This window comes from Choloepus didactylus (assembly GCF_015220235.1).
Source record: "Choloepus didactylus isolate mChoDid1 chromosome Y unlocalized genomic scaffold, mChoDid1.pri SUPER_Y_unloc1, whole genome shotgun sequence".
NCBI classification, from domain to species: Eukaryota; Metazoa; Chordata; class Mammalia; order Pilosa; family Megalonychidae; genus Choloepus; species Choloepus didactylus.
The window spans coordinates 4278571-4304521 of NW_023637624.1; the positions used below are offsets into that span (position 1 = coordinate 4278571).

At 36.9% G+C, this 25951-nt stretch overlaps 1 protein-coding gene across 1 annotated transcript in view; it reads right to left on the minus strand.

Annotated features, from left to right (window-relative positions):
• The window catches only part of CFAP47 (cilia and flagella associated protein 47), a 455597-nt gene that overhangs the window by 174334 nt on the left and 255312 nt on the right, over positions 1 to 25951 (minus strand). The window contains exons 40-41 of the mRNA XM_037824716.1: positions 14196 to 14266; positions 12747 to 12892 (exon numbers count right to left, since the gene is read on the minus strand). Of these exons, the coding sequence (XP_037680644.1) occupies positions 12747 to 12892; positions 14196 to 14266 (217 nt within the window). The remainder of the gene's footprint in view (positions 1 to 12746; positions 12893 to 14195; positions 14267 to 25951) is intronic.

Genomic DNA, 25951 nt, shown 5'->3' on the forward strand with positions numbered 1-25951 from the left:
AAAAATTGAAAAAATCGAAATGGACCTCAGGGATATGATAGATAATATGAAACGTCCAAATATAAGACTCATTGGTGTCCCAGAAGGGGAAGAAAAGGGTAAACGTCTAGGAAGAGTATTCAAAGAAATTGTTGGGGAAAACTTCCCAAATCTTCTAAAAACATAAATACACAAATCATAAATGCTCAGCGAACTCCAAATAGAAGAAATACAAATAAACCCACTCCGAGACATATACTGATCACACTGTCAAACACAGAAGAGAAGGAGCAAGTTCTGAAAGCAGCAAGAGAAAAGCAATTCACCACATACAAAGGAAACAGCATAAGACTAAGTAGTGACTACTCAGCAGCCACCATGGAGGCGAGAAGGCAGTGGCACGATATATTTAAAATTCTGAGTGAGAAAAATTTCCAGCCAAGAATACTTTATCCAGCAAAGCTCTCCTTCAAATTTGAGGGAGAGCTTAAATTTTTCACAGACAAACAAATGCTGAGAGAATTTGCTAACAAGAGACCTGCCCTACTGGAGATACTAAAGGGAGCCCTACAGACAGAGAAACAAAGACAGGACAGAGAGACTTGGAGAAAGGTTCAGTACTAAAGAGATTCGGTATGGGTATAATAAAGGATATTAATAGACAGAGGGAAAAATATGGCAAACATAAACCAAAGGATAAGATGGCCGATTCAAGAAATGCCTTCATGGTTATAACGTTGAATGTAAATGGATTAAACTCCCCAATTAAAAGATATAGATTTGCAGAATGGATCAAAAAAAATGAACCATCAATATGTTGCATACAAGAGACTCATCTTAGACACAGGGACACAAAGAAACTGAAAGTGAAAGGATGGAAAAAAATATTTCATGCAAGCTACAGCCAAAAGAAAGCAGGTGTAGCAATATTAATCTCAGATAAAATAGACTTCAAATGCAGGGATGTTTTGAGAGACAAAGAAGGCCACCACATACTAATAAAAGGGGCAATTCAGCAAGAAGAAATAACAATCGTAAATGTCTATGCACCCAATCAAGGTGCCACAAAATACATGAGAGAAACACTGGCAAAACTAAAGGAAGCAATCAATGTTTCCACAATAATTGTGGGAGACTTCAACACATCACTCCTATAGATAGATCAACCAGACAGAAGACCAATAAGGAAATTGAAAACCTAAACAATCTGATAAATGAATTAGATTTAACAGACATATACAGGACATTACATCCCAAATCACCAGGATACACATACTTTTCTAGTGCTCACGGAACTTTCTCCAGAATACATCATATGCTGGGACATAAAACAAGCCACAATAAATTTAAAAAGATTGAAATTATTCAAAGCACATTCTCTGACCACAATGGAATAAAATTAGAAGTCAATAACCATCAGAGACTTAGAAAATTCACAAATACCTGGAGGCTAAACAACACACTCCTAAACAATCAGTGGGTTAAAGAAGAAATAGCAAGAGAAATTGCTAAATATGTAGAGAAGAATGAAAATGAGAACACAACATACCAAAACCTATGGGATGCAGCAAAAGCAGTGCTGAGGGGGAAATTTATAGCACTAAACACATATATTAAAAAGGAAGAAAGAACCAAAATCAAAGAACTAATGGATCAACTGAAGAAGCTAGAAAATGAACAGCAAACCAATCCTAAACCAAGTACAAGAAAAGAAATAACAAGGATTAAAGCAGAAATAAATGACATAGAGAACAAAAAAAAACAATAGAGAGGATAAATATCACCAAAAGTTGGTTCTTTGAGAAGATCAACAAGATTGACAAGCCCCTAGCTAGACTGACAAAATCAAAAAGAGAGAAGACCCATATAAACAAAATAATGAATGAAAAAGGTGACATAAGTGCAGATCCGGAAGAAATTAAAAAAATTATAAGAGGATATTATGAACAACTGTATGGCAACAAACTGGACAATGTAGAAGAAATGGAGAATTTCCTGGAAACATATGAACAACCTAGACTGACCAGAGAAGAAATAGAAGACCTCAACCAACCCAAAACAAGCAAAGAGATCCAATCAGTCATCAAAAATCTTCCCACAAATAAATGCCCAGGGCCAGATGGCTTCACAGGGGAATTCTACCAAACTTTCCAGAAAGAACTGACACCAATCTTACTCAAACTCTTTGAAAACATTGAAGAAAATGGAACACTACCTAACTCATTTTATGAAGCTAACATCAATCTAATACCAAAACCAGGCAAAGATGCTACAAAAAAGGAAAACTACCAGCCAATCTCCCTAATGAATATAGATGCAAAAATCCTCAACAAAATACTTGCAAATCGAATCCAAAGACACATTAAAAAAATCATACACCATGACCAAGTGGGGTTCATTCCAGGCATGCAAGGATGGTTCAACATAAGAAAAACAATCAATGTATTACAACACATTAAAAACTCGAAAGGGAAAAATCAATTGATCATCTCAATAGATGCTGAAAAAGCATTTGACAAAATCCAACATCCGTTTTTGATAAAAACACTTCAAAAGGTAGGAATTGAAGGAAACTTCCTCAACATGATAAAGAGCATATACGAAAAACCCACAGCCAGCATAGTACTCAATGGTGAGAGACTGAAAGCCTTCCCTCTAAGATCAGGAACAAGACAAGGATGCCCGCTGTCAACACTGTTATTCAACATTGTGCTGGAAGTGCTAGCCAGGGCAATCCGGCAAGACAAAGAAATAAAAGGCATCCAAATTGGAAAAGAAGAAGTAAAACTGCCATTGTTTGCAGATGATATGATCTTATATCTAGAAAACCCTGAGAAATCGACGATACAGCTACTAGAGCTAATAAACAAATTTAGCAAAGTAGCGGGATACAAGGTTAATGCACATAAGTCAGTAATGTTTCTATATGCTGGAAATGAACAAACTGAAGAGACACTCAAGAAAAAGATACCATTTTCAATAGCAACTAAAAAAATCAAGTACCTAGGAATAAACTTAACCAAAGATGTAAAAGACCTATACAAAGAAAACTACATAACTCTACTAAAAGAAATAGAAGGGGACCTTAAAAGATGGAAAAATATTCCATGTTCATGGATAGGAAGGCTAAATGTCATTAAGATGTCAATTCTACCCAAACTCATCTACAGATTCAATGCAATCCCAATCAAAATTCCAACAACCTACTTTGCAGACTTGGAAAAGCTAGTTATCAAATTTATTTGGAAAGGGAAGATGCCTCAAATTGCTAAAGACACTCTAAAAAAGAAAAACGAAGTGGGAGGACTTACACTCCCTGACTTTGAAGCTTATTATAAAGCCACAGTTGCCAAAACAGCATGGTACTGGCACAAAGATAGACATATAGATCAATGGAATCGAATTGAGAATTCAGAGATAGACCCTCAGATCTATGGCCGACTGATCTTTGATAAGGCCCCCAAAGTCACTGAACTGAGCCATAATGGTCTTTTCAACAAATGGGGCTGGGAGAGTTGGATATCCATATCCAAAAGAATGAAAGAGGACCCCTACCTCACCCCCTACACAAAAATTAACTCAAAATGGACCAAAGATCTCAATATAAAAGAAAGTACCATAAAACTCCTAGAAGATAATGTAGGAAAGCATCTTCAAGACCTTGTATTAGGCGGCCACTTCCTAGACTTTACACCCAAAGCACAAGCAACAAAAGAGAAAACAGATAAATGGGAACTCCTCAAGCTTAGAAGTTTCTGCACCTCAAAGGAATTTCTCAAAAAGGTAAAGAGGCAGCCAACTCAATGGAAAAAAAATTTTGGAAGCCATGTATCTGACAAAAGACTGATATCTTGCATATACAAAGAAATCCTACAACTCAATGACAATAGTACAGACAGCCCAATTATAAAATGGGCAAAAGATATGAAAAGACAGTTCTCTGAAGAGGAAATACAAATGGCCAAGAAACACATGAAAAAATGTTCAGCTTCACTAGCTATTAGAGAGATGCAAATTAAAACCACAATGAGATACCATCTAACACCGGTTAGAATGGCTGCCATTAAACAAACAGGAAACTACAAATGCTGGAGGGGATGTGGAGAAATTGGAACTCTTATTCACTGTTGGTGGGACTGTATAATGGTTCAGCCACTCTGGAAGTCAGTCTGGCAGTTCCTTAGAAAACTAGATATAGAGTTACCATTCGATCCAGCGATTGCACTTCTCAGTATATACCCGGAAGGTCGGAAAGCAGTGACACGAACAGATATCTGCACGCCAATGTTCATAGCAGCATTATTCACAATTGCCAAGAGATGGAAACAACCCAAACGTCCTTCAACAGATGAGTGGATAAATAAAATGTGGTATATACACACGATGGAATACTACGCGGCAGTAAGAAGGAACGATCTGGTGAAACATATGATAACATGGATGAACCTTGAAGACATAATGCTGAGCGAAATAAGCCAGGCACAAAAAGAGAAATATTATATGCTACCACTAATGTGAACTTTGAAAAATGTAAAACAAATGTTTTATAATGTAGAATGTAGGGGAACTAGCAGTAGAGAGCAATTAAGGAAGGGGGAACAATAATCCAAGAAGAACAGATAAGCTATTTAACGTTCTGGGGATGCCCAGGAATGACTATGGTCTGTTAATTTCTGATGGATATAGTAGGAACAAGTTCACAGAAATGTTGCTGTATTAGGTAACTTTCTTGGGGTAAAGTAGGAACATGTTGGAAGTTAAGCAGTTATCTTAGGTTAGTTGTCTTTTTCTTACTCCCTTGTTATGGTCTCTTTGAAATGTTCTTTTATTGTATGTTTGTTTTCTTTTTAACTTTTTTTTTCATACAGTTGATTTAAAAAAGAAGGGAAAGTTAAAAAAAAAAAACGAAAGAAAGAAAAACAAGGAAAAAAAAGTTGTAGTGCCCCCTTGAGGAGCCTGTGGAGAATGCAGGGGTATTCGCCTACCCCACCTCCATGGTTGCTAACATGACCACAGACATAGGGGACTGGTGGTTTGATGGGTTGAGCCCTCTACCATAAGTTTTACCCTTGGGAAGACGGTTGCTGCAAAGGAGAGGCTAGGCCTCCCTATATTTGTGCCTAAGAGTCTCCTCCTGAATGCCTCTTTGTTGCTCAGATGTGGCCCTCTCTCTCTGGCTAAGCCAACTTGAAAGGTGAAATCACTGCCCTCCCCCCTACGTGGGATCAGACACCCAGGGGAGTGAATCTCCCTGGCAACGTAGAATATGACTCCCGGGGAGGAATGTAGACCCGGCATCGTGGGACGGAGAACATCTTCTTGACCAAAAGGGGGATGTGAAAGGAAATGAAATAAGTTTCAGTGGCAGAGGGATTCCAAAACGAGCTGAGAGGTCACTCTGGTGGGCACTCTTACGCACACTTTAGACAACCCTTTTTAGGTTCTAAAGAATTGGGGTAGCTGGTGGTGGATACCTGAAACTATCAAACTACAACCCAGAACCCATGAATCTCGAAGACAGTTGTATAAAAATGTAGCTTATGAGAGGTGACAATGGGATTGGGAAAGCCATAAGGACCACACTCCACTTTGTCTAGTTTATGGATGGATGAGTAGAAAAATAGGGGAAGGAAACAAACAGACAAAGGTACCCAGTGTTCTTTTTTACTTCAATTGCTCTTTTTCACTCTAATTATTATTCTTGTTATTATTGTGTGTGTGCTAATGAAGGTGTCAGGGATTGATTTAGGTGATGAATGTACAACTATGTAATGGTACTGTAAACAATCGAAAGTACGATTTGTTTTGCATGACTGCGTGGTATGTGAATATATCTCAATAAAATGATGATAAAAAAAAAGTAAATGGAAAAAAAAAAAAAAAGAAAAGATGTGGCTTCTCCCTCAAAGCCAACTGAGCAGGTAAACTCACTGCCCTACCCTCTCTGTGAGACATGACTCCCAGGGGTATAAATCTCCCTGGCAGCGTGGGACATGACATCATGGGACTGAGAAAGCCTTGTTGACTTTGGGGGAAGCAAAATGAAATAAAGAAAGTTTCAGTGGCCGAGAGATTTCAAAGAGAGTTGAGAGGTCATTCTGGAGGTTATTCTTACGCATTATATAGATATCCTTTTTTTAGTTTTTAGTGTACTGGAATAGACAGAAGGAAATACCTGAAACTGTTGAACTACAACCCAGTAGCCTTGAATTTTGAGGACTGTATAACTATGTAGCTTATACAGTATGACTACTATTGTGAAAACCTTGTGGCTCATATTCCCTTTATCCAGTGTATAGACAGATGAGTAGAAAAATGGGAACAAAAAGTAAATGAATAATAGGGGTGATGGGGGATAAGATGTTCTGGGCATTCTTCTTTACTTGTATTTTTATTCTTGTTTTTATTTTTATTTCATTTTATTATATATATTTTTTGGAGTAATGAAAATGTACAAAAATTTATTTTGGTGATGAATGCACAACTATATGATGGTACTGGGAACAACTGATTGTATACTGTGGATTATTGTAGGGTATGTGAATATATCTCAATAAAACTGAGTTAAAAAATGTAAAACAAACAAACAAACAAACAAACAAAAAAAGATGTTTATGCCTGTATTGAAAAAAAGTCCTTTCATCACAATCTTAACAAAAATTTAACTTGTATGGCTGAGAGATTATTGCACAGATGTCTTTAAAAGGATTTATGTATTTAAATTCAATGAATTATAAATTGATTGCTTATATATGGTGTGCTATATACTATTCTCTTAGCAAATACTAGAAAAATGTGCCTAAACTGGAGAAGTCATTGTGGCAATGAAATTAACAGTCTCTTCTATTCATCACCACATTTTTCAGAAGAGCAGTTTCTATTTAAGTTTGTCAACAATTTGCTCTGGAAGTAAATGGAAATTTGCTTCCTTTTAAGAGCAACCATCACTCAAACCATCATTATGATTGATCTTTACATCTGCATTCATCTTTACCATTCTATCTTGCCTTGCTCTTTCTTCTGCCTTTTCCATACTTCAAATCCAATATTGTCACCTCTTCTTTCACCAATGCTTCCATTCTCCCGTCTGTCTCTGTTGCTAACAATTGGGTACAATGTTCTCATTTCCAGATGTTCTCTTCACAGTTTCCTTGAAAAAAGCTGTGGTTGATTATTGTGGGACGAAGGTTTTACAGTAATAGGGAGAGGGATAGAGCTGAAGTGGAAGAAAGTTATCAGTGTGGAGGGGTTCATATCATGTCTGAAGACCTGCATTGAATATTTATTGCATTGATCAACATTTCAGGTTTCATACAACCTGCTCCCAATTCCAGTGGTGTGGTGGTTTGAGGCTCTATGTACCTGTGCTTGTTTAAAGCTCTATGTGCCCCAGAAAAATATGTTCTTAAATCTAATCCATTCCTACTGGGTGTGAACCCATTCTAAGTAGGACCTTTGGATGGGCTTACTTCAGTTAAGGTGTGGCCCAGACCAATCAGGATGGGTCTTAATCCCATTACTGAAGTCCTTTATAAGTGGAATAAAATTCAGATGGAGAGAGAGAAAGCCAGAGGAAACAGCCAGAAGGTGACTATCAACAGAAACTGGAAGAGAAGGGCGAAGCCAGGAGAGGCTGCCATGTTCACTGCCATGTGACAGAAAAGTCAAGACAAGGATCACTGGCAGTCAGCCCCAGAATGCCAGTCTTCAAGAAGAAAGCATAGTCTTGATCACACCTCGATTTGGGCTTTCTTTCAGCCTCAGAACCACAAGCAAATAAATTCCATTGTTTAACTCAACACACTTCATGTTGTTTGCTTCAACAGTCCAGGAAACTAAAACAAGTGGGTATCATAAATGAAAGAAGATACAAGACTCAAGAGATGGAGAGAGAATGGAATGAGGATACTGCAAAAAGTCACTTGATTGGCCCTGCTTACTTATGCCAACATAAGCAGGAAAGGCCAGAGTGACATTCAAATATCTAACACCTTGTATGGCACAACAGATGTAAACTATTTATTGAATATTTGCCACCAAATTGTTAGAGTGCATAAATCACCATGAAGGCCTTGTAGGAATTTCTATCTGGGAGTGGGCACCCTTGCTCTGTCAGCCTTTTGTTTGACTTGGCAAGGCTGATCCTCTCTCTTTGGTATGTGAAGCCCTGGTGTGGGATGGGGCCAATTTTCACAAGTTGTCCAGAGATGCTGACTCCTATTCCTGCTTCCCCAAGTCAGCAATAACTGGAGTTTGGTCTCAATTAGTTCTTACCAAGGTTTGCAGACAGAAAAAGACAACAAAGGCTTGGAAGAGACATCTACCAGGAGGAATGTGGGTTTTACTTCAATAAAAAGGCCCAAGGTTTAGTGGGATAGGGCTGGTTATGTCACAGCAAGTGGCTGCAGCTGGAAGCCACTCCTCACCCTTGTCAAGGGTCCCTGCCTGATGCCCCTGAGTCCCCCCTACAGATGAGCCCAGCAATGCTGGTTGGTTTCTTCTTGATGTGGTGGCCTTGGGACCCTAGGACTTCACAGAGCAGGCGTTCACAAGCTGGGGCACCAAGTGAAGACACAGACCCTCAGTTGTGTCCTACACTGTCATGTGCTCTGTAGGGTTTGTATTCTTTGTGTGGTGGTCTGTGAACCCTTCTACCCCAAAGGTGCAATTCCTCAGCAACTGGGTCCTGATTCTGCTTGAGGTTCCTCCCTTCAATCTGCCCCCATGCAAACAAGAACAGAAATTTCTCAGTACTCTTAGCATTTGATAGCATGAATTTTTAGGGGCTCTGTAGGTTTTTTACCCTGCAACCTTAGAATTTCTACGGACCTTGGTGGAAATTTATAAAACTGTTTCTATCTTCAAAGAGATTTTACATAAATCATTTCATTTTATTTGAAAATTCAAATGGAACACCTCATTGGAAATGGCCAATTTGTGATAACTGTTAGTAGAAAGGTTTCTGTTTTACACATGGAAAACTATCAGATAAAAGCTTAATTACTTTATGGTTTTCAACCAGTGGCTCTTAATGGCAAAGCAGTTACCGCACATTTAATAAAAGTAGGAACCAACTAGGTGGGCTTGAATGTTTGATTATCTATTTAAGCATGTAATTGCATTTTTCAATATAATTAGCAATATAATCAAAGGTATAAATTAATAGATGTTTTTCCCCACATAAGTAATTGTTATTCAATGCAATCCTTTAGATTGAGGGCATTACTTCTCATTTGACAGCAATATAATTTCATAATTGTTGTTTTATCCTAATATTTTCCCTGACAAGAACAAAGTATTTGTAATCAAAAGTCATGTTTTAATAAACTAGCTGCCAAGTTACATGAAATTGTATTTTGATTAATTGATGTGGAAATTATGGAGGCAAATATTATTAATCCAATGGTGCAACTCAAAGAATAAAAACAACTTCTTACTATGCTATAGAGAATTAACATTAGCATTTTTCTAAGGCTATATTATAAATTAATATAACAAAGGCATTGTGAAACATTTGTCCCACTACTCATCACATTGATCACATTATTTTTTACACATTTTTTATATAAGGGGTCCAGTTAAACCCTGAATTCCTTTAAAGGAAATAAAAAAATACAAGATTTAATATTGCTATAAAACAGTATGCTTTTCCTTCTAAGTGGTAATTTTAAGTGTAAAATTGTACATATTTAATAAGCTATATTATTCATCATGTGTAAATGATACTATAGATTACCAGGTAACTATCTCATTCCAATTACCATTATTTCATTGCATATATATTTAATATACTATACATATAATGTACACATCTGTGTACATAAACCTCCTCAGGACAATACGTGACAGTGTCTCTCTAGAAGACGGTAACACTATAAAACCTTCCCTCTAAAGTCACAATCTCCCCACACCCACTCTCTCCTTTGCTGGCATTGAGGAAACAAGCTGCATATACTTCACAGCCACAAAGAAGTCAGTTCTGCCAACAACCTGAGGAAGCTTGAAAGCAGATTCTTTCTTTGTGGACTCTCCGAGGAGAAATGAGCCCCCTTGATTGATGACTCGTGAGACCCCAGACAGAGGACCTATGCAGGTTGTGCCTGGATTCCTGACCCATGGAGACTGTGAGAAAAAACTGTGTGTGTGTGTGTGTGTGTGTGTGTGTGTGTGTGTGTGTGTGTGTGTGTGTGTGTGTGTGTTTTATGGGTTACAGTTCCACAATTTCAGTTATTTCCTCATTGCAAAACATAACATATATATACAGAAAGGTGATAACCTTCAAAGTACAATTCAACAAGTAGGTGTATAGACAATTTCAAAGAATGTTATGGGTCACAGTTCCACAATTTCAGTTATTTCCCCATTGTGAAATATAAGATATACACAGAAAGGTCATAACCCTCAAAGTATAATCCAATGAGTAGCCACAGAGCAAATTCCATGGGTTATAGTTCCACCACCTCAATCACTTCCCTCCAGACATTCCAATACCCCAGCAACAAAAACAAAATAGTTACAAAGCTATAGATGCAATACAGCAATAGATAGATAAATAGTACTAATAAGAGTCAGGGCCATGTCAGTTATGTCTCCACTCTGCTTCCATGGGACTTCTCTGTGTAGTGATTTGATGTTTACTCACAACTAGTGTAACTCTGCTCATCCTTGAGGATAAGTTCTTAGCTTACCAAACCACAGACTGAGGATGTTTTCTGCATTTGTAGAGATTTGCACAGTGTCTGGCACAGAGTAGGCACCCAAATATTTTTTGGCAGCTATTAACTGCTACAGTGGGATGAATTAGACTTTTGCAATGAGACTATCCTGACACTGAACTGATAGGCAGTCTTAGAAAAAGCTGTCTACGAAGAGGACTGTATTGTGTTCTAAATGAAGACTAAGTCACCATTCTCTATCCTAGAATTTCAGGCTTAATTTGTCAGACTGAAAACAAACAAACAAACAGAGAACAAGAGCCAGTATCAGTGTACTGAATGTGACTCCAAAGCAATGAGAATACCATATAAACACAATGGAAAATCAGCTTCATTGCTCTAGGGGTACATCTTCAACATTCCACTGGGATGAGAATAACGGAGGAAAACAAACAGATCTTTCCAATAAAATATGAGGTAAGTACAACTGCATGACACTACAAAATATTAAAAAAGGGTTTTCTTTTGGGGAGTGTGGGAGGGAAGGGTGGAGCTTCTTAGTCTCTATAGACACATACCTTGGGTTAAAAATAATTTGAAATAGGCTTTTAAATTGGGAGCAAAATAATATAATCAGTTGGGAATATGGGAGTATGTTATAGGTGAGGGAAAGGAAGGCAGTATGCAGAGTACATGGAATCTAGAATCAGAAAAACTGTATGTGAGTCTTGGCTCAACCATTTACCAGCAGTAGGTCATATAGTATAAGTCATATGATACTTCCAAGACTCAGTTTTCATACCTGCAAAGCGTCACCACTGCTACAACAAATATAAATTATTTGCTTGAAAACTCACACAATCTTGATGTTATTCCCGATGAATTTTTCTCACTTTTACAAGAAAGACATAAAAGCTAAACTTCAGGCTGCAATTTATGGCATTTGGATAATTGGAAAACCTGAGAAGTAAGCAAGCTTTAGAGCTGATGGATTTTAATGTGAATATGCAGCAGTCTTAATGAATGTTCTTGTTGCTATGGGTAGAAAGGGTCAGACCACATTATGCTGAGAAGTGTAAAAGAACTCAGAAGAGGGGTGTAAATCTCCCTGGCAACATGGGACATGACTTGGGATGAGCCTAGACCTGGCATTGTGGGATGGAGAAAGGCTTCTTGACCAAAAGGGGGAAAAGAAATCAAACAAAATAAAGTTCCAGTGGCTGAGAGATTTCAAATGGAGTCAAGAGGTCATTCTGGAGGTTGTTCTTATGAATTATATAGAAATCCCTTTTTAGTTTTTAGTGTATTAGAATAGCTAGAAGGAAATATCTGAAACTGTTGAACTGCAATCCAGTGGCCTTGATTCTTGAAGATGATTGTATAACTATGTAGCTTTCACAGTGTGACTGTGTGATTGTGAAAACCTTGTGGCTCACACTCCTTTTATCCAGTGTATGGACAGATGAGTAGAAAAATTGGGGACAAAAAGTAAATGAATAATATTGGGGAGGAGGGATATGGGGTGTTTCTGCTGTCCTTTTTTTACTTGTATATTTATTTTTATTCTTATTTTTGGAGTAATGAAAATGTTCAAAAATTGCTTGTGGTGATGAATGCACTATATGATGATACTGTGAACAAATGATTGTACACTTTGGATGACTGTATGATATGTGACTATATCTCAATAAAATTGCAGGGAAAAATTTAAAAAAAGAATTCAGAAGAGAGAATTTGTTTAAAGAAATAAGGAGAAATTTTTAAAAGGTGAGTGGTGGTGATATGGTCAGGAATAGCAGACAGAATGCATCAAAGGAGAAGATGGAGCTTTTCAATCAGTGGTGTTGCAGTGTCACACTCCTCTGTCATTCATTAGCTCTTTCAAATGTAACTAAACCAAGTAAGGAAAATAAAGACTGGATTCCTCACTCCTGGAAATGGAAACATGGATGCTTTGTTTCAGTTATGGCTTTCATCTAAACTGCAAAAAGGAATACTTTTGGTCACAGAGCAGAGTCCCAGACTTCCCTAGACCTTCCGCTGTGTGAAAGTTGGTTAGTCTATTAAGGTGGCAGCCCATGCTAAAAGCACAGGCCACAGTTCTCTGCTCACCTTTTGGTTGCTCAGGATGATGACACAGTACCGTAAGTGGATGTTAAAGGGAAGAAAGTAGAGCTCCAGGGTTGAAGTCTCTTTCGCTTCCAGATGAATAGAATCCGCAGAGCAGAAAAACTCTTTGATGAAATTGGCCTTAATTGCTGCCAAAATATAAAACGTCTTGCTTGCATATCATTTAGTAAGTGTCACTCAAATAAAGCAGCTGTTTTAATTAGCAATTAAAGTTTTGGGATTCATACAAAAATGTTCAAAGCACTAGCACACACAATTAGAAGTTGATATATATATTTGTTAATAAAAGTACAGGAGACCCCAGTTCAAGCTTGATATAATAGAATTTAATACCTCTATTAAAGATTCCTTAATAAAGAACTTCATGACAAAAGGAACTTCACTACTATTTAAAATTATCCTGGTTATGTGTAGCAAATGGGTCACCAATGAATCTCCAATAGTTTTTTGGACTATATGATGGTTCACATTACAAGGCACAGGGGAAAATTTGGACTGGAAATAAAGGATTGTTTTATAAACTATATAAATATATACATCCATACATGTATAATACATACATACATCTTTTGGTGTTCTTTAAGTTTTTGACACTGCCTTGAATATGGGGCCAGGCTTAGTGATTTGATCTTAAAGGGAATGCTGGAACACAGCAGAAGGTATGCAGTATGACTTCTGACAGTAGATCAGAAATTGTAACACAACTTCTGCCCAGGTCTTTCTCTTTCTTGGCTCACTTGCCTCTAGAACCGAGCTGGCATCCTGTGACTAAGCCTAGGTCACATGGAGAGTGTTCAGGCCAACAGACCCAGCTGAAGTGCCAGTCAACGAGCACCATCGGCCATCAGACATGTGAATAAGGAAGGCTTTGAAATGATTCAAGTCCCAGCCACCACCTGACTGCAGCTAGCTGGCAGACTGCGCAAGATTCACCTTGCTGATCACAGTCACCACCAAAGTGTGAGAGCTAATAATCATAAATGGTTCTTGTTGTTTTGTGTCATTGTATTTGGGGTGGTTTGTTCAGTAGCTATAGATAACCAGAACATTCCTATATCCATTTCCCTCTCCATCATTCTAGTCATCTTTTCTGGACCTATAGTGATTTCATAAAAGAAGGCAAATCTGTGCTCTTCTTACCATTCTTAACCTGGTGAACTTGTTGCCAAAATAGGTTTAAACAGTTCAGAATAAGCCCAAAGACACATAAACACCATATAACTAAACATATTCCTTGTACAGGTGAGGAAACCAAAGCTCAGCAGTGAAAGGAAAGATTAGAGAAGAGTCCTCCAACAATATGTCCAGCCAGCAATCACCACAACATGCCATTCTGCCTACAGCTGTAACATACCCTCTGCTACATGTTATGCTTTGCACATAAAAATAACATGTGAAAACAAATAAAAGCTTTTTTTGTGATATACTCACATGTTTTCAAGGCCCCTGGGAGGTGAGAATAGGTCTCAAGAATATCATATTCATTGCTACTCATAGAATCACTGTCAACAAGTTAATAGGAAAACAACATCAACAACACAAACAAACTTTTTAAATAGTCTTTTTCTTAATTAAATCTTAAAAAGCCTTAAAAATTATGAATACCTACAATATGACATTCAAGGCCACTGATGTATTTCAACTATTTTATTTGCATATTATTTCAGAAAGTTAATAAATAATAAAAATACAAAAAGTAAACTAACAATTATCCATATTTCCACCACTTTTTTTTCATTTGGTAAAAATTAAGCATTATTACTTTCAAATACTACAGAGAAATACAAATTTGATAATGATAATAATAAGAGTAATAATAACAATAATAAACCAAATCCAGAGACTCAAAAAGGTGCTTTCAAATTAGTACTAAACAGGTTCTCTTTCCAAAACTGGTTTTAGAACTTGCTTCCTTGAAAAATTCTCTTCACTTAGTTTTTGTTTCCAGATTTGCTTCTTTCTCAAAAGTGTAGGAGACTTGGGCAGCTATTTAACTTCCAGGTGCATTTCTGAAAAACTAATTAGCAGATCATAGCCGGAAGCAACTGCCTGTCTTGAAAGGTTTCATGTCTTCCAGAGTCCATCAACTTTCAAGAAATTGTTCTTCTCTTGATATTCCTGATCACTTTTTCAACAATCTGTCAGTTAGTATTTGGCCTCTCAGACATTGTTGCATGACATTTTTTTCTGAGAATACAAAAATGCCAGATTTGCTTACCTCATCATCTGTTCTTATCTGAGTTTGATGCTGTAAAAATATATTGACTATTTCCAAGTAAAGTCCTTTTATACATTTCCTCTCATTTTCTCCATTTGATACATTTATGAATACTGTTTTAGTTTCCTAGCTGCTAAAGTAAATACTATACAGTGGGTTGGCTTGAACAATGGGAATTTATTGGCTCAGGGTTTGGAGATTAGGAAAAGTCTAAAATCGAGTTGTTAACAAAGCCATGCTTTCTCCCTGAAGACTGGCATTCTGGGGCTGGTTGTTGGTGATCCTTGGTCCTTGGCTTTTCTGTGACATGGCAATGCACATCATCACATTTTCTCCTTTCTGTTTCGGGTTTCATTGACTTCCAGCTTCTAGCTACTCCCCGTGGCTTCTCTCTGTGTGCAATTTCCTTTGCTTATAAGGGCTTCAACCATATTTTATTAAGGCCCACTCTCATTTGGTGTGGACACACCTTAACTGATAGTGTCTTAAGAGGTCCTATTTACAAAGGTGCACAGACCCACAGGACCAGGGTTTGGAACCTGAACAATCTGCCCTCTGCAGCCCCAAAAGACATGTTCTTCCTCTATGCAAAATACAGTCATTCCATCACAACATCCTAAAAGCATCAATCCATTTTAGAACAAGGCTAAGTACAAAGTCTCATTAAATCAGTTATGGGTGTTTCCATCCTGGGGCCCACCCCCTTGTTTAATTCTAATTGTTACTAATTAGTTATTCAGTGTAGCAGAATGAACTATTTTTAAATAATGCTTCTCAGAACCCAACTTTTGTTGGGCTTTAAGAGAGGATCAGGACCCACAAAAATATCTTTACCAGGGATTTCTTTCATCTGGGTGGCTATTCTGGGCCAAGCTATTCTGGGGTACAAGGATGAATGACGAAGGCTCTAAGCTCATAGAACATATAGTCTGCCATGAAATGCAGGCCTAAAAGCAATAATTGTAAAGCAGAATGATAAACACTTCAACACCTTTCAACCTTAATTCACTGCTCTCCCATCCTGACCCTATCTATATGCACAAGTATGTCTCATGCTTCCCCTTACCTGCACCAACACCCCCTCCCAACACTTTCTATGCTTGCTTGCAGAAAATTTCTGCCTCTTCCCTAGATTCTGGCTATCACTATATTACTCATTATTCAGAGTCCAATTTGTATATGGTGAGTGAAAACACCAGAGAAGAGTATAATATATGAACAAAAGTGATAACTACCTCATAATATTTCTTAAAAATATTTTCTCCTCTTCTATGAAGGCCTCTATAAGATGTAGATAGTTATATTATTTGCTTATTAACTCATAGCACATGTTAATGTGTAAGAGTGAATATATTCTGCTCTGTACAATTGTCTCCACTGAAATAGATTTTTTTTTCTTCTCTATTTATGTTGGGCTCCTTGAGGGTCAGATCTGTAACTTATTTATCACTATGTTTTTCCAGTAAAAAGAACGGTGCTTGAGGTGACACTTAGTAGAATTTTCATGAATAAGAAAGTTCAAAATTTTATTGAATTTATTCAATAAATATCATATTGAGAAATCTCAATATTTTTAGAAAAACAGCAGCATATCAGCATAGGAAATTATTTTCAAAACGCTCATTCTTGAACACAGCAATTTTAAAGTATGGCTAAAATCAGTCTCCTCTGTCAATCTTTGCCAGTTTATTCCTTTGGATTTAATTAAAATAAGAACTTAACTTCTCTTGCTTTTGCTCATGGCTTATATTTCCATAAAATAAAAATATACAGTTTTATCATTCATGTTGTTTCAAAGGTGTTGTTTCATATGGGACTGTTGCTTATGAAGAACAGATTATAGATAGAAGCAGTTTTTTAATTTTTAAAGAAAGATTCTGTCATCTTTTATTATATCACCTGAAAGACAATTTCAATACGACAAGGTTCATTTTAGAAGGAAAAAAACTGTATTCTTTTGGGAGATACTAGCTTAACTAACTCTATGGAGGTATATCAGTATAGGCTAGGTCATGTGGTAGTAACAAAGAACCCCACATCTCAGTGGATTAGCACATGACTTTATTCCTCATACTACACATCCATCCTAGGTGGAGAGTGCACACTCAGAGATCCACAGTGAAGGAGGCTTCATTTCTGTCTTTGCTTCCACAATCACAGTCATTGCGGAAGGGGAAGGAAACCTGAAAAATTGCTCACTGGCTCTTAGAGCTAAGATGTGGAAATAACGTACTGCTCTTGCCATCACATGTCTTTGGCTGAGTAAGTTATGTGTTCACAAGTTCACTTCATCACTGGTCAAAAGTACAATACTACCACATGCCTAAAAAGAGAACAAAAATACTTGTAAAATGTACTAAAAACAATCCAGTTAGTTTACGGGAATTTTGTTTTTACTTTTTCTTGTTCTCCAATCTTACCTTGATGAATAAACCTAGAGAGCAGACCAGGGTTTTATTGAGAAAACATATTTATTACATTACAGATTACATAAGAAAGCTAATTATAGAGTTACCATGCAGGATTTCCATTCTAGTTTTGATTTACAAAGTCTGTTTTTGAATTTTATCTGTACCTGCAATTCTGTTCAAGACAAACTTTAAGGGGTGCTTGAATAAAGATTAGATGTGTAACACTGGTAAATATTATTTTATTAAGACATATTTACAGACCAAAAGGCCTCATTATGCCTATGAAACCAGATTGATAAAATATTAGATATCTGTGCTATTTTGGGATGAAAATCCCCTTTTGTGTTTCCTTGTGGCAGAGACTTACTGATTGACTATCCCAGTAACCATTTGCTTCTTCCTCCTCAGTGACAAAAACCTGGTTTTATTTAGGTGTGGTGGGTGGGTAGCATGGGGAGGAGGGTTCTCCATCTTCCTCCCAGAAAGTTGTGGTCTTCTGATTAAGATGAGGCCAATGGTCTATAAGCAGAAGTGTTGTATGGTGTTTCTTGGAAACTCTCCCAACTGGGAGTGGCACCCTCTCATCCCTGTGATTCCTTCTTTCTGCTACCTAGGAAGTGGATTTGAAGGCTGGAGTTGTGGAAATTTTCACTGAGTCTCTACAAAGGGAAGAGACCCTTGCCTGCTGTATGAACTGGGGCATGGAAATATCATATAGCAAGCAGTTAAGACTCTAGATAAAGGAGCCATAATAACTGCATCTAGAAACCTCTTTAGAATTGTAAGAAAAAGAGCCTTTTTGGTGAACTTGTGACTATCTCAACACAGTGAATTGAGGCATGGCAGTCAGCTCATGACAATACTGAATTAACATGTCAATTACCTGTATAAACTGGCCAGCCCCTTTTCCTTGAGAAACTTGGCGGCTTCTGGCTCTGTAAGTACCATCTTGCTTTGATCTGGGAGACAGTCTTTACAGGGGTGTATATGAGTAAACCCCAAGGCCTTAAAATAATGGGTCTAAGTTATTCTTTGGAAGTTAATCTTCAAGAACCTTAGCCCTCTGTGTTGGACCATGTTCCTCTGCCTTAACACTCAATGTATCAGTGTCTTTGTTTCTTTTATTACAGGAAAGCTTGAGAGAAGAACTAAGAAACTACAGTATTTTAAATGGAAATGGAAGAGACTGTATGAGAAAGAATAATTAATACTATTTGAGACCATGGTAGACACACTTCCTAAACTCTAATTCATGTTGAGTTGGTAATTATTTTAAATGAGGACTTCCAAGGTTTCCTTTTCTGTCATAGCTAAATTAGAAATGTCTTTCTACTTATGCATTCCACTTTGTTTTCAACTTGGCAAGCATATCATACAATTCTGGAACTTTGAATAGACTCACTTCTAGAACTTTGAATCTAGTCAAACACATTCCAGATCATTATACAAAGGAAAAACATGTTAAACTTTGTCATACACATTTCTTAGACTGCATCCCAAATCATGAAAGTAGATTCAATTTTGCAGATTCACTAAACTGATTTGATATTTAGTTACTTATTCTCCCAGATAGCTACAAAATTGCTCTTAAAGTTTGACTCCAGTTTAATATGTGATAGTAATAAATTATTCACAATAATCTGAAGAAATCATTTCAAGGCCATTCAGGCAAAATCGATTATCACAAAGTGGCCACTTAATCAAGAAGCAAGAGACTGAAAGACAAAACTCAAGAAGAACCATTTACCAAAAAGTTTAGCAATATGAGCATTTCTTATCTACAAAGAAATTAACAAAAATACCCAAAGTCCCCTATTCTTATGGTATCTGTAGTGCTGCCTTATAGCTCAATGTATTAATTCATGTTTTACTGTTCACTGAAGCCCTAGTAAAACACGAAATGAGCACTTAATAAAATAAATGCAGTGAGACAAAACAGTAGGATCTTTAACAACTTTTCTCAGAGAACAATTAATTGAGAAGTCAAACATCTTATAATAGATGCAAATCTTTTAATCTCTTAACAATATTGGCTTGACTACAATTAACTTTCGGAAAATAAAATATACATACTTTAATCTCAGCAAGATTTGTATAAACACCTCAATTGTTTCTGATGAATTTAACAATGGGAATTCCTATGTTATTGAAGTAGCCCGGTGCTTACCAAGACTCTTTTGTATCTTAATGGATGACACTGATGCTGTCAGGCATTACACAAAGACAAAGGTGTAAAATAAACATCACATAATAGTAATGGGCTATATAAGCATTCATTATTTTCTCTCTGCCTGACTTCATTTAACCTTAGTAACACTGATTTTTATTCTATGTCAACTTAACTAGCTATTCTATAGTTTAAAACAAATGAGAACCATAAAGCGATTTAACTTTTAAAAATTCTGCTTCTCTATAAGTCAAAGATCCTTCTAAACTGAACATAGACTTAATAAAGTAGTGGAATAAGCATAAATACTTAATCAAGTGTATATTCATTCCATTTTCATGCACATGAACCTAGTAACATAAAATATATTTGAATGTGAATAATATGAATCAAACATTTTGAATAAATTAAAATTATTATATAATTGTAAAGTCAATGTACTTGAGTACAGATTTCTCAGAATTTTCCTTCAAATATTTACGAGAATAAAAAAATTAAAAAATTTACCGATGGTTTGTGGAGTGAACTAATTGTTCAGGTTCAGTTAATTGTGACGGTAAATAGGCAAATGTTGAGGATTCCACCAAAATGACACTGAAATAAATGAAGCAAGAACTGTTTTGAATTCTACTGTACCAAAATTGAGATAACCACAAAACATTCTGCTTTTAAAGTGTTTTTCCTTCACTCATACAAAAATAATTAGAATTAGAATAAATTGCAGTTTAAGACATTCAAGTGTTCTTATTCTTCAAATGAAAACATACATATTTAAAGGAAAATTCCTGGAGAGGAAATATGTGAAATATAATATTCTTTCATGTGGAAAGGCAACAATGAATTCTCATAGTGAGATAATTTAGAACAGAAATGACTGCCCAAATTATATTCTAGAGCAAAGAGGAAATCACACACTGATCTTAACGCATTGCCAGAGGTGTACACATTTTATAATTTCTAATCTTATTTGCAAAAAAGAGAATTTTTTTTTCAGAAATGGCATGAGATGTAGGTCGCTTTTTTATCAGTGTATTAATAATGGAGCTTCTTTGTGGGATCACACAGCAATGCAGCCCTTTCTCTATGACGATGCTCATTTCATTCAGCAGTTATAGAAACTGCATTACATTTCAGGCATTGAACTAGGTGCTAGAAAATATGATCAGGGGTATGTTATGGTCCCCACTTTATATGGCCTACATTGCAGTGGGAGGATAGTGTGGAAGTGATACTCTAGCAGTAGATGCAAGGTGTTGTGAAGAGTCATGGCAGGAACGGCTAATTTTAATATAATGGCAGTGGTGAACAGAATCTGGTAACTTTGCTCAAAACAGACTTTTCCAAACTTTGTCCAAAACTTTTCTTCCTTATGTAACAGTTATTGAGGTCCTAAAATAATAATTTTACAATAAAAAACAGTTCAGTAATCAAATTAATCAAATATGTTTTAGTCTTGATAAAACTCACACACATACACAAACTGAATGTACAAATTAAAATGCAGCATTTTCATATACCCCAACATTTGATTCTTAACATTAGATCCTATCCTTTGGCTTTAACTTGATAGTTATTATCCTCTTCTAATAGTTATAAGGAATTATAACAGTATTACCTATTGAAAATTTTAAACAGAAAAAAATTGGCTGCAGTAAAAGGTCATCTATGGAAATACACGAGTAAACAGTTATTTGTTGCTTGTCAAACAAATTTAACCAGGCACCCTATATTTTATCAGGAAACCCTAATCTGACCCCCATACCAGGATGGACACAAAATATGAGTTTCTGATTATTTTACTGTGAAATTTGAATGCCAAGAGAATGCAGCAATTAAGGACTCAGACTCTGGGGTCAGAGAACACAAAAGTAGTCTGACCTATGCAAGACATCTTGACAGACTGCCAGATGCATCTGTATCATAAAGTTATATTTAGGCAAACACAGAAAGAAGAGTTCCTCTCCAGAGAGTAATTTAAACTTAAAAGCAGGCACTAAACTATCATTTAAATGTCATAAAGTTTGAGGCAGGAAAAACTTCCAATATTTCTTTAAATTTCTATAAACCCAGGATGAATCATTGGGATAATTTATTTTGCTGATTATCTGTTTTGGCTAAAAAACAGGCAAGAGGGATGAAGATTTGACACACAAATCAAAAGGCAAAGCCAATGTAAAAGGTTAGATCTTTCACTCACTGTACATGTCCCATTTTTGAGATGAAATAGCAGTCCATATGCTTCTGTCTGATGAGTCACTGCTTAATTAAAATGAACATGATGACATTAAAATAGGTGGATAGTTTGGAAGAAAGATGGCAGCGACTTCAGACATTTGCAGGCATAGCATTTGAACCTTGTATAAATTGAATTGAATAAGAACCCGCAACTGGCAAACCTAGAAGTTACATCCAGGCAAAAACAACTAGACATTTCCCTATAGGAATAAAATGGAAGGCGAATCTAGCAGATTTGAAATCCACACTCCAGTTTTTTTTATTTTTTATTTTTTCATTAGATGGCCTTTATTAGGAATTGATTCATTAAGAATCACAACTTGTTGCAAGCAGTTAATAGACTTTTTTTTTAAAGGAGGCTGTTTTTACAATTGAGATTGTTCATAAACCATACAATTACCAAAGATCCAAAGTGTACAATCAATTGCCCATGGTACCATCATAGAGCTGTGCATCCATCACCACATTTTTTTCAATTTTTAGAATATTTTCATTACTCCATAAAAGAAATAAAGACAAAAAAAGGAAACTCAAATCCTCCTATACCCCTAACCATCCCCCTCCATTATTGATTCATAGTATTGGTATAGTACATTTGTTACTGTTGATGAAAGAATGTTAAAATACTACTAACTGTAGTATATAGTTTGCAATAGGTATATATATATTTTTCCTATATGCCCCTCTATTACTAACTTCTAGTTATAGTGTCATACATTTGTTCATGAGAGAGGTTTTTAATATTTGTACAGTTAATCATGGACATTGTCCACCACAAGATTCACTGTTTTATACACTCCCATCTTTCAACCTCCAACTTTCCTTCTGGTGACATACGTGATTCTGAGCTTCCCTTTCCACCACCTTCACACACCATTCAGCACTGTTAGCTATTCTCACAATGTGCTGCCATCACCTCTGTCCACTTCCAAATGTTTAAGTTCACCCTAGTTGAACATTCTGCTCATAATAAGTAACCGTTCCCTGTTCTTTAACCCCATTTTATATCCTGATAACTTGCATTTCATGTCTATGAGTTTACATATTACAACTCATTCATATCAGTGAGACCCTGCAATGTTAGTCCTTATGTGTCTGACTTATTTCACTCAATATAGTGCCCTCAAGGTTTCTTCATCAACCCATTTCTTTTAAGACGATTTTGTTCACACACCATACGTCCCATCTTATGTAGACAATCAATGGTTCCCTGCATGGTCATGTATTTATGTGTTCATCACCATGACCACTATCTATATAAAGACATCTCCATTTCTTCCACAAAGAAGGAGGAAGAGTCAAAGAAGGTAGAGAGACAAAAGAAAAAAAAGAAAGAGAAAAAAACACACACAAAATATGACAGCTAGGAAGTGACAAAAGGAAAGATAGTATTAAACCAAAGTAGAATAAAGAGTCAGACAACATCACCAACGCCAATAGTCCCATATCCCTCCCCTATGTCCCCCTCTTACATGCATTTAGCTTTGGTATATTGCCTTTGTTACATTAAAGGAAGCATAATACAATGTTTCTGTTAATTATGGTCTCTAGTTTGCATTGATTGCATTTTTCCCCCAATCCCACCCTATTTTTAGCATCTTGTAAAACCTATTTGTTCTCACTCATATAAAAACATATTTGTATCTTTTATCACAATCATTGAGCAACCTAGGTTTCACTAAGTTATACAGTCCCAGTCTTTATCTTTCTTCTTTCCTTCTAGTGTCCCATATGCTTCTAAACTTCCTCTTTCAATCATACCCATGGTCATCTTTGTTCAGCTTATTTACATTGCTGTGCTACTATCTCCCAAAACTGTGCTCCAAACCTCTCACTCCTGTCTTTTCCTTTCTGTCTGCAGTGCTCCCTTTAGTGTTTCCTGTAGAGCAAGTATCTTGTTCACAAATTCTGTCATTGTCTGTTTGTCAGAGAATATTTTAAGCTCTCCCCATATTTGAAGGAGAGTTTTGCCAGATATAGGATTCTTGGTTGGTGATTTTTCTCTTTCAGTATCTTAAATATATCACCCCACTTCCTTCTTGCCTCCATGGTTTCCGCTGAGAAATCCACACATGGTCTTATCAAGCTTCCTTTGTATGTGATGGATCACTTTTCTTCTTGCTGCTTTCAGGATTCTCTCTTTATCTTTGATGTTTGATAATCTGATCATTAAGTGTCTTAGTGTAGGCCTATTCAGATCTATTCTGTTTGGGGTATGCTGCGCTTCTTGGATCTGTAATTTTATGTCTTTCATAAAAGATGGGAAATTTTTATCAGTTATTTCCTCTATTATTGCTTCTGCCCCTTTTCCCTTCTCTTCTCCTTCTGGGACACCAATGACATGTGCATTCCTGTGTTTCATGCTGTCATTCAATTACTGGAAACATTGCTCATATTTTTCCATTCTTTTCTCTGTCTGTTCTTTTGTGTGTAGGCTTTCAGGTGTCTTGTTCTCCAGTTCCTGAGTATTTTCTTCTGCCTCTTGAGATCTGCTGTTTTATGTCTGCATTGTGTCTTTCAACTCTTTGTGTTTTACCTTTCATTTCCATAGATTCTTTCAGTTGTTTTTCAAACTTTCGATTTCTACCTTGTGTATGCCTAGTGTTTTCATTATACACTTCATCTCTTTTGTCATATCATCCCCAAACTAACATTAGTTGTTTCAATTCCTGTATCTCAGTTGAAGTATAAGTTTATTCCTTTTACTGGCCATAACTTCCTTTTTTCTTAGTGTAGGTTGTAGTTTTCTGTTGTCTAGGCATCTGATTTCCTTGGTTACCCCAGTCAGGTTTCCCAGAGCAGAACGTGCTGAGGTATCAGAAGAGGGAAATGTTCAGTATCAGGTTTCCCTGAGGGTGTGTCTTAGAGGTTTCGCATACCCTGTAAGGCTTCTAGCCACTGCGCTTTTCCTAACCTGCCCAGCAGGTGGTGCTGGTCAGCCTGTCACTCCCGGCCGTTGTAAGGAGGTGTGGCCCATGGTTGTTTCTCCCAGGCTCTGGGTCTGGTTCTGAATGGAAGGCAGGTAGCAGTGCTTGGCACAACATTTTTCCTCTTAGGAAAGATACACCCCCTTGGGAGATATCATTTGCATTTGAATAGTCTCTCTGACTGCTACCTCCACCCTTGTTCTGGGTCAGAGAGCTGCAAACTGAAAATGGCTGAGGCTTTCTCCACCGAGCCAAAAATGGGACAGAAAACCCCCCTTTAGGGCCAGTCTATAGCCACCTTCAGTTTCACCCATCGGCCAGAGATAGCACCCAGTTCTCTTGGCTCCCCCTCCCTCCCAGACAGTTCCTCCGGCTCTCCAAGGTCAGTCATCACCAGAAGCCTCTGTCTGCTTGTTGGGGATACACAGCTTGTATTGAGCAGTCAACATTTGGTAATTAAAATCTCAGCTGGAGCTGGGCTGAAGTATATTCATTTGTTCAGAGAGTGTAGTTTTCTACCACAGCAAGGCTTTGCAGTTTGGGCTGCAATGGGGAAGGGCCTTTCTGCTCAAGTCTGCAGTTTTTACTTATAGATTTTATGCTGTGATCTCAGGCATTCCTCCCAATCCAGGTTGGTGTACCATGTGTGGACAGTCATGTTTGTCCCCCAGCAGTTATTCCAGATTATTTACTAATCATTCCTGGTTATTTATTGGTTGTTCCAGGGGTGCTAACTAGCTTCCACTCCTTTCTATGCTGCCATCTTCTTCCCACCTCCCACACTCCAGTTTTTGACAAGACAAAGTATTCTGTAGATAAGGAGAAACATCAGAAGTGTTTCAGTGAAGGCTTCAGAGACTCCTCTCTGGCAAATGAACAGTCTCAAATAACTAAGAGCAGAAAAAGAGAAAAAAAATTCCAGGAACTAATTTATTCTCCTTTGAAAAAATCAGAAATCTGTGATTAGACTGAAAAGGCCACTTCCACATCAAAAAAATAAAAAAGAGAAAAATAAAAAGAGAAAAGATAGTGCTTTGGGGGTAGATGAGGAAACAGGTGTTATGTATGTCCTTGTGGATAAATAAAATATTGAGAACATGACAAGGAAGTATGAACAAAAGTCAGCAAAAGTGCCTGAAGCAGACGAATTGCATTCAGGACTAAGTCATGTAAAAATGAGTCAGAAGAACTGCATAATAAAGTTGGGGGAGTGGGAAGGAAAAAAAAGG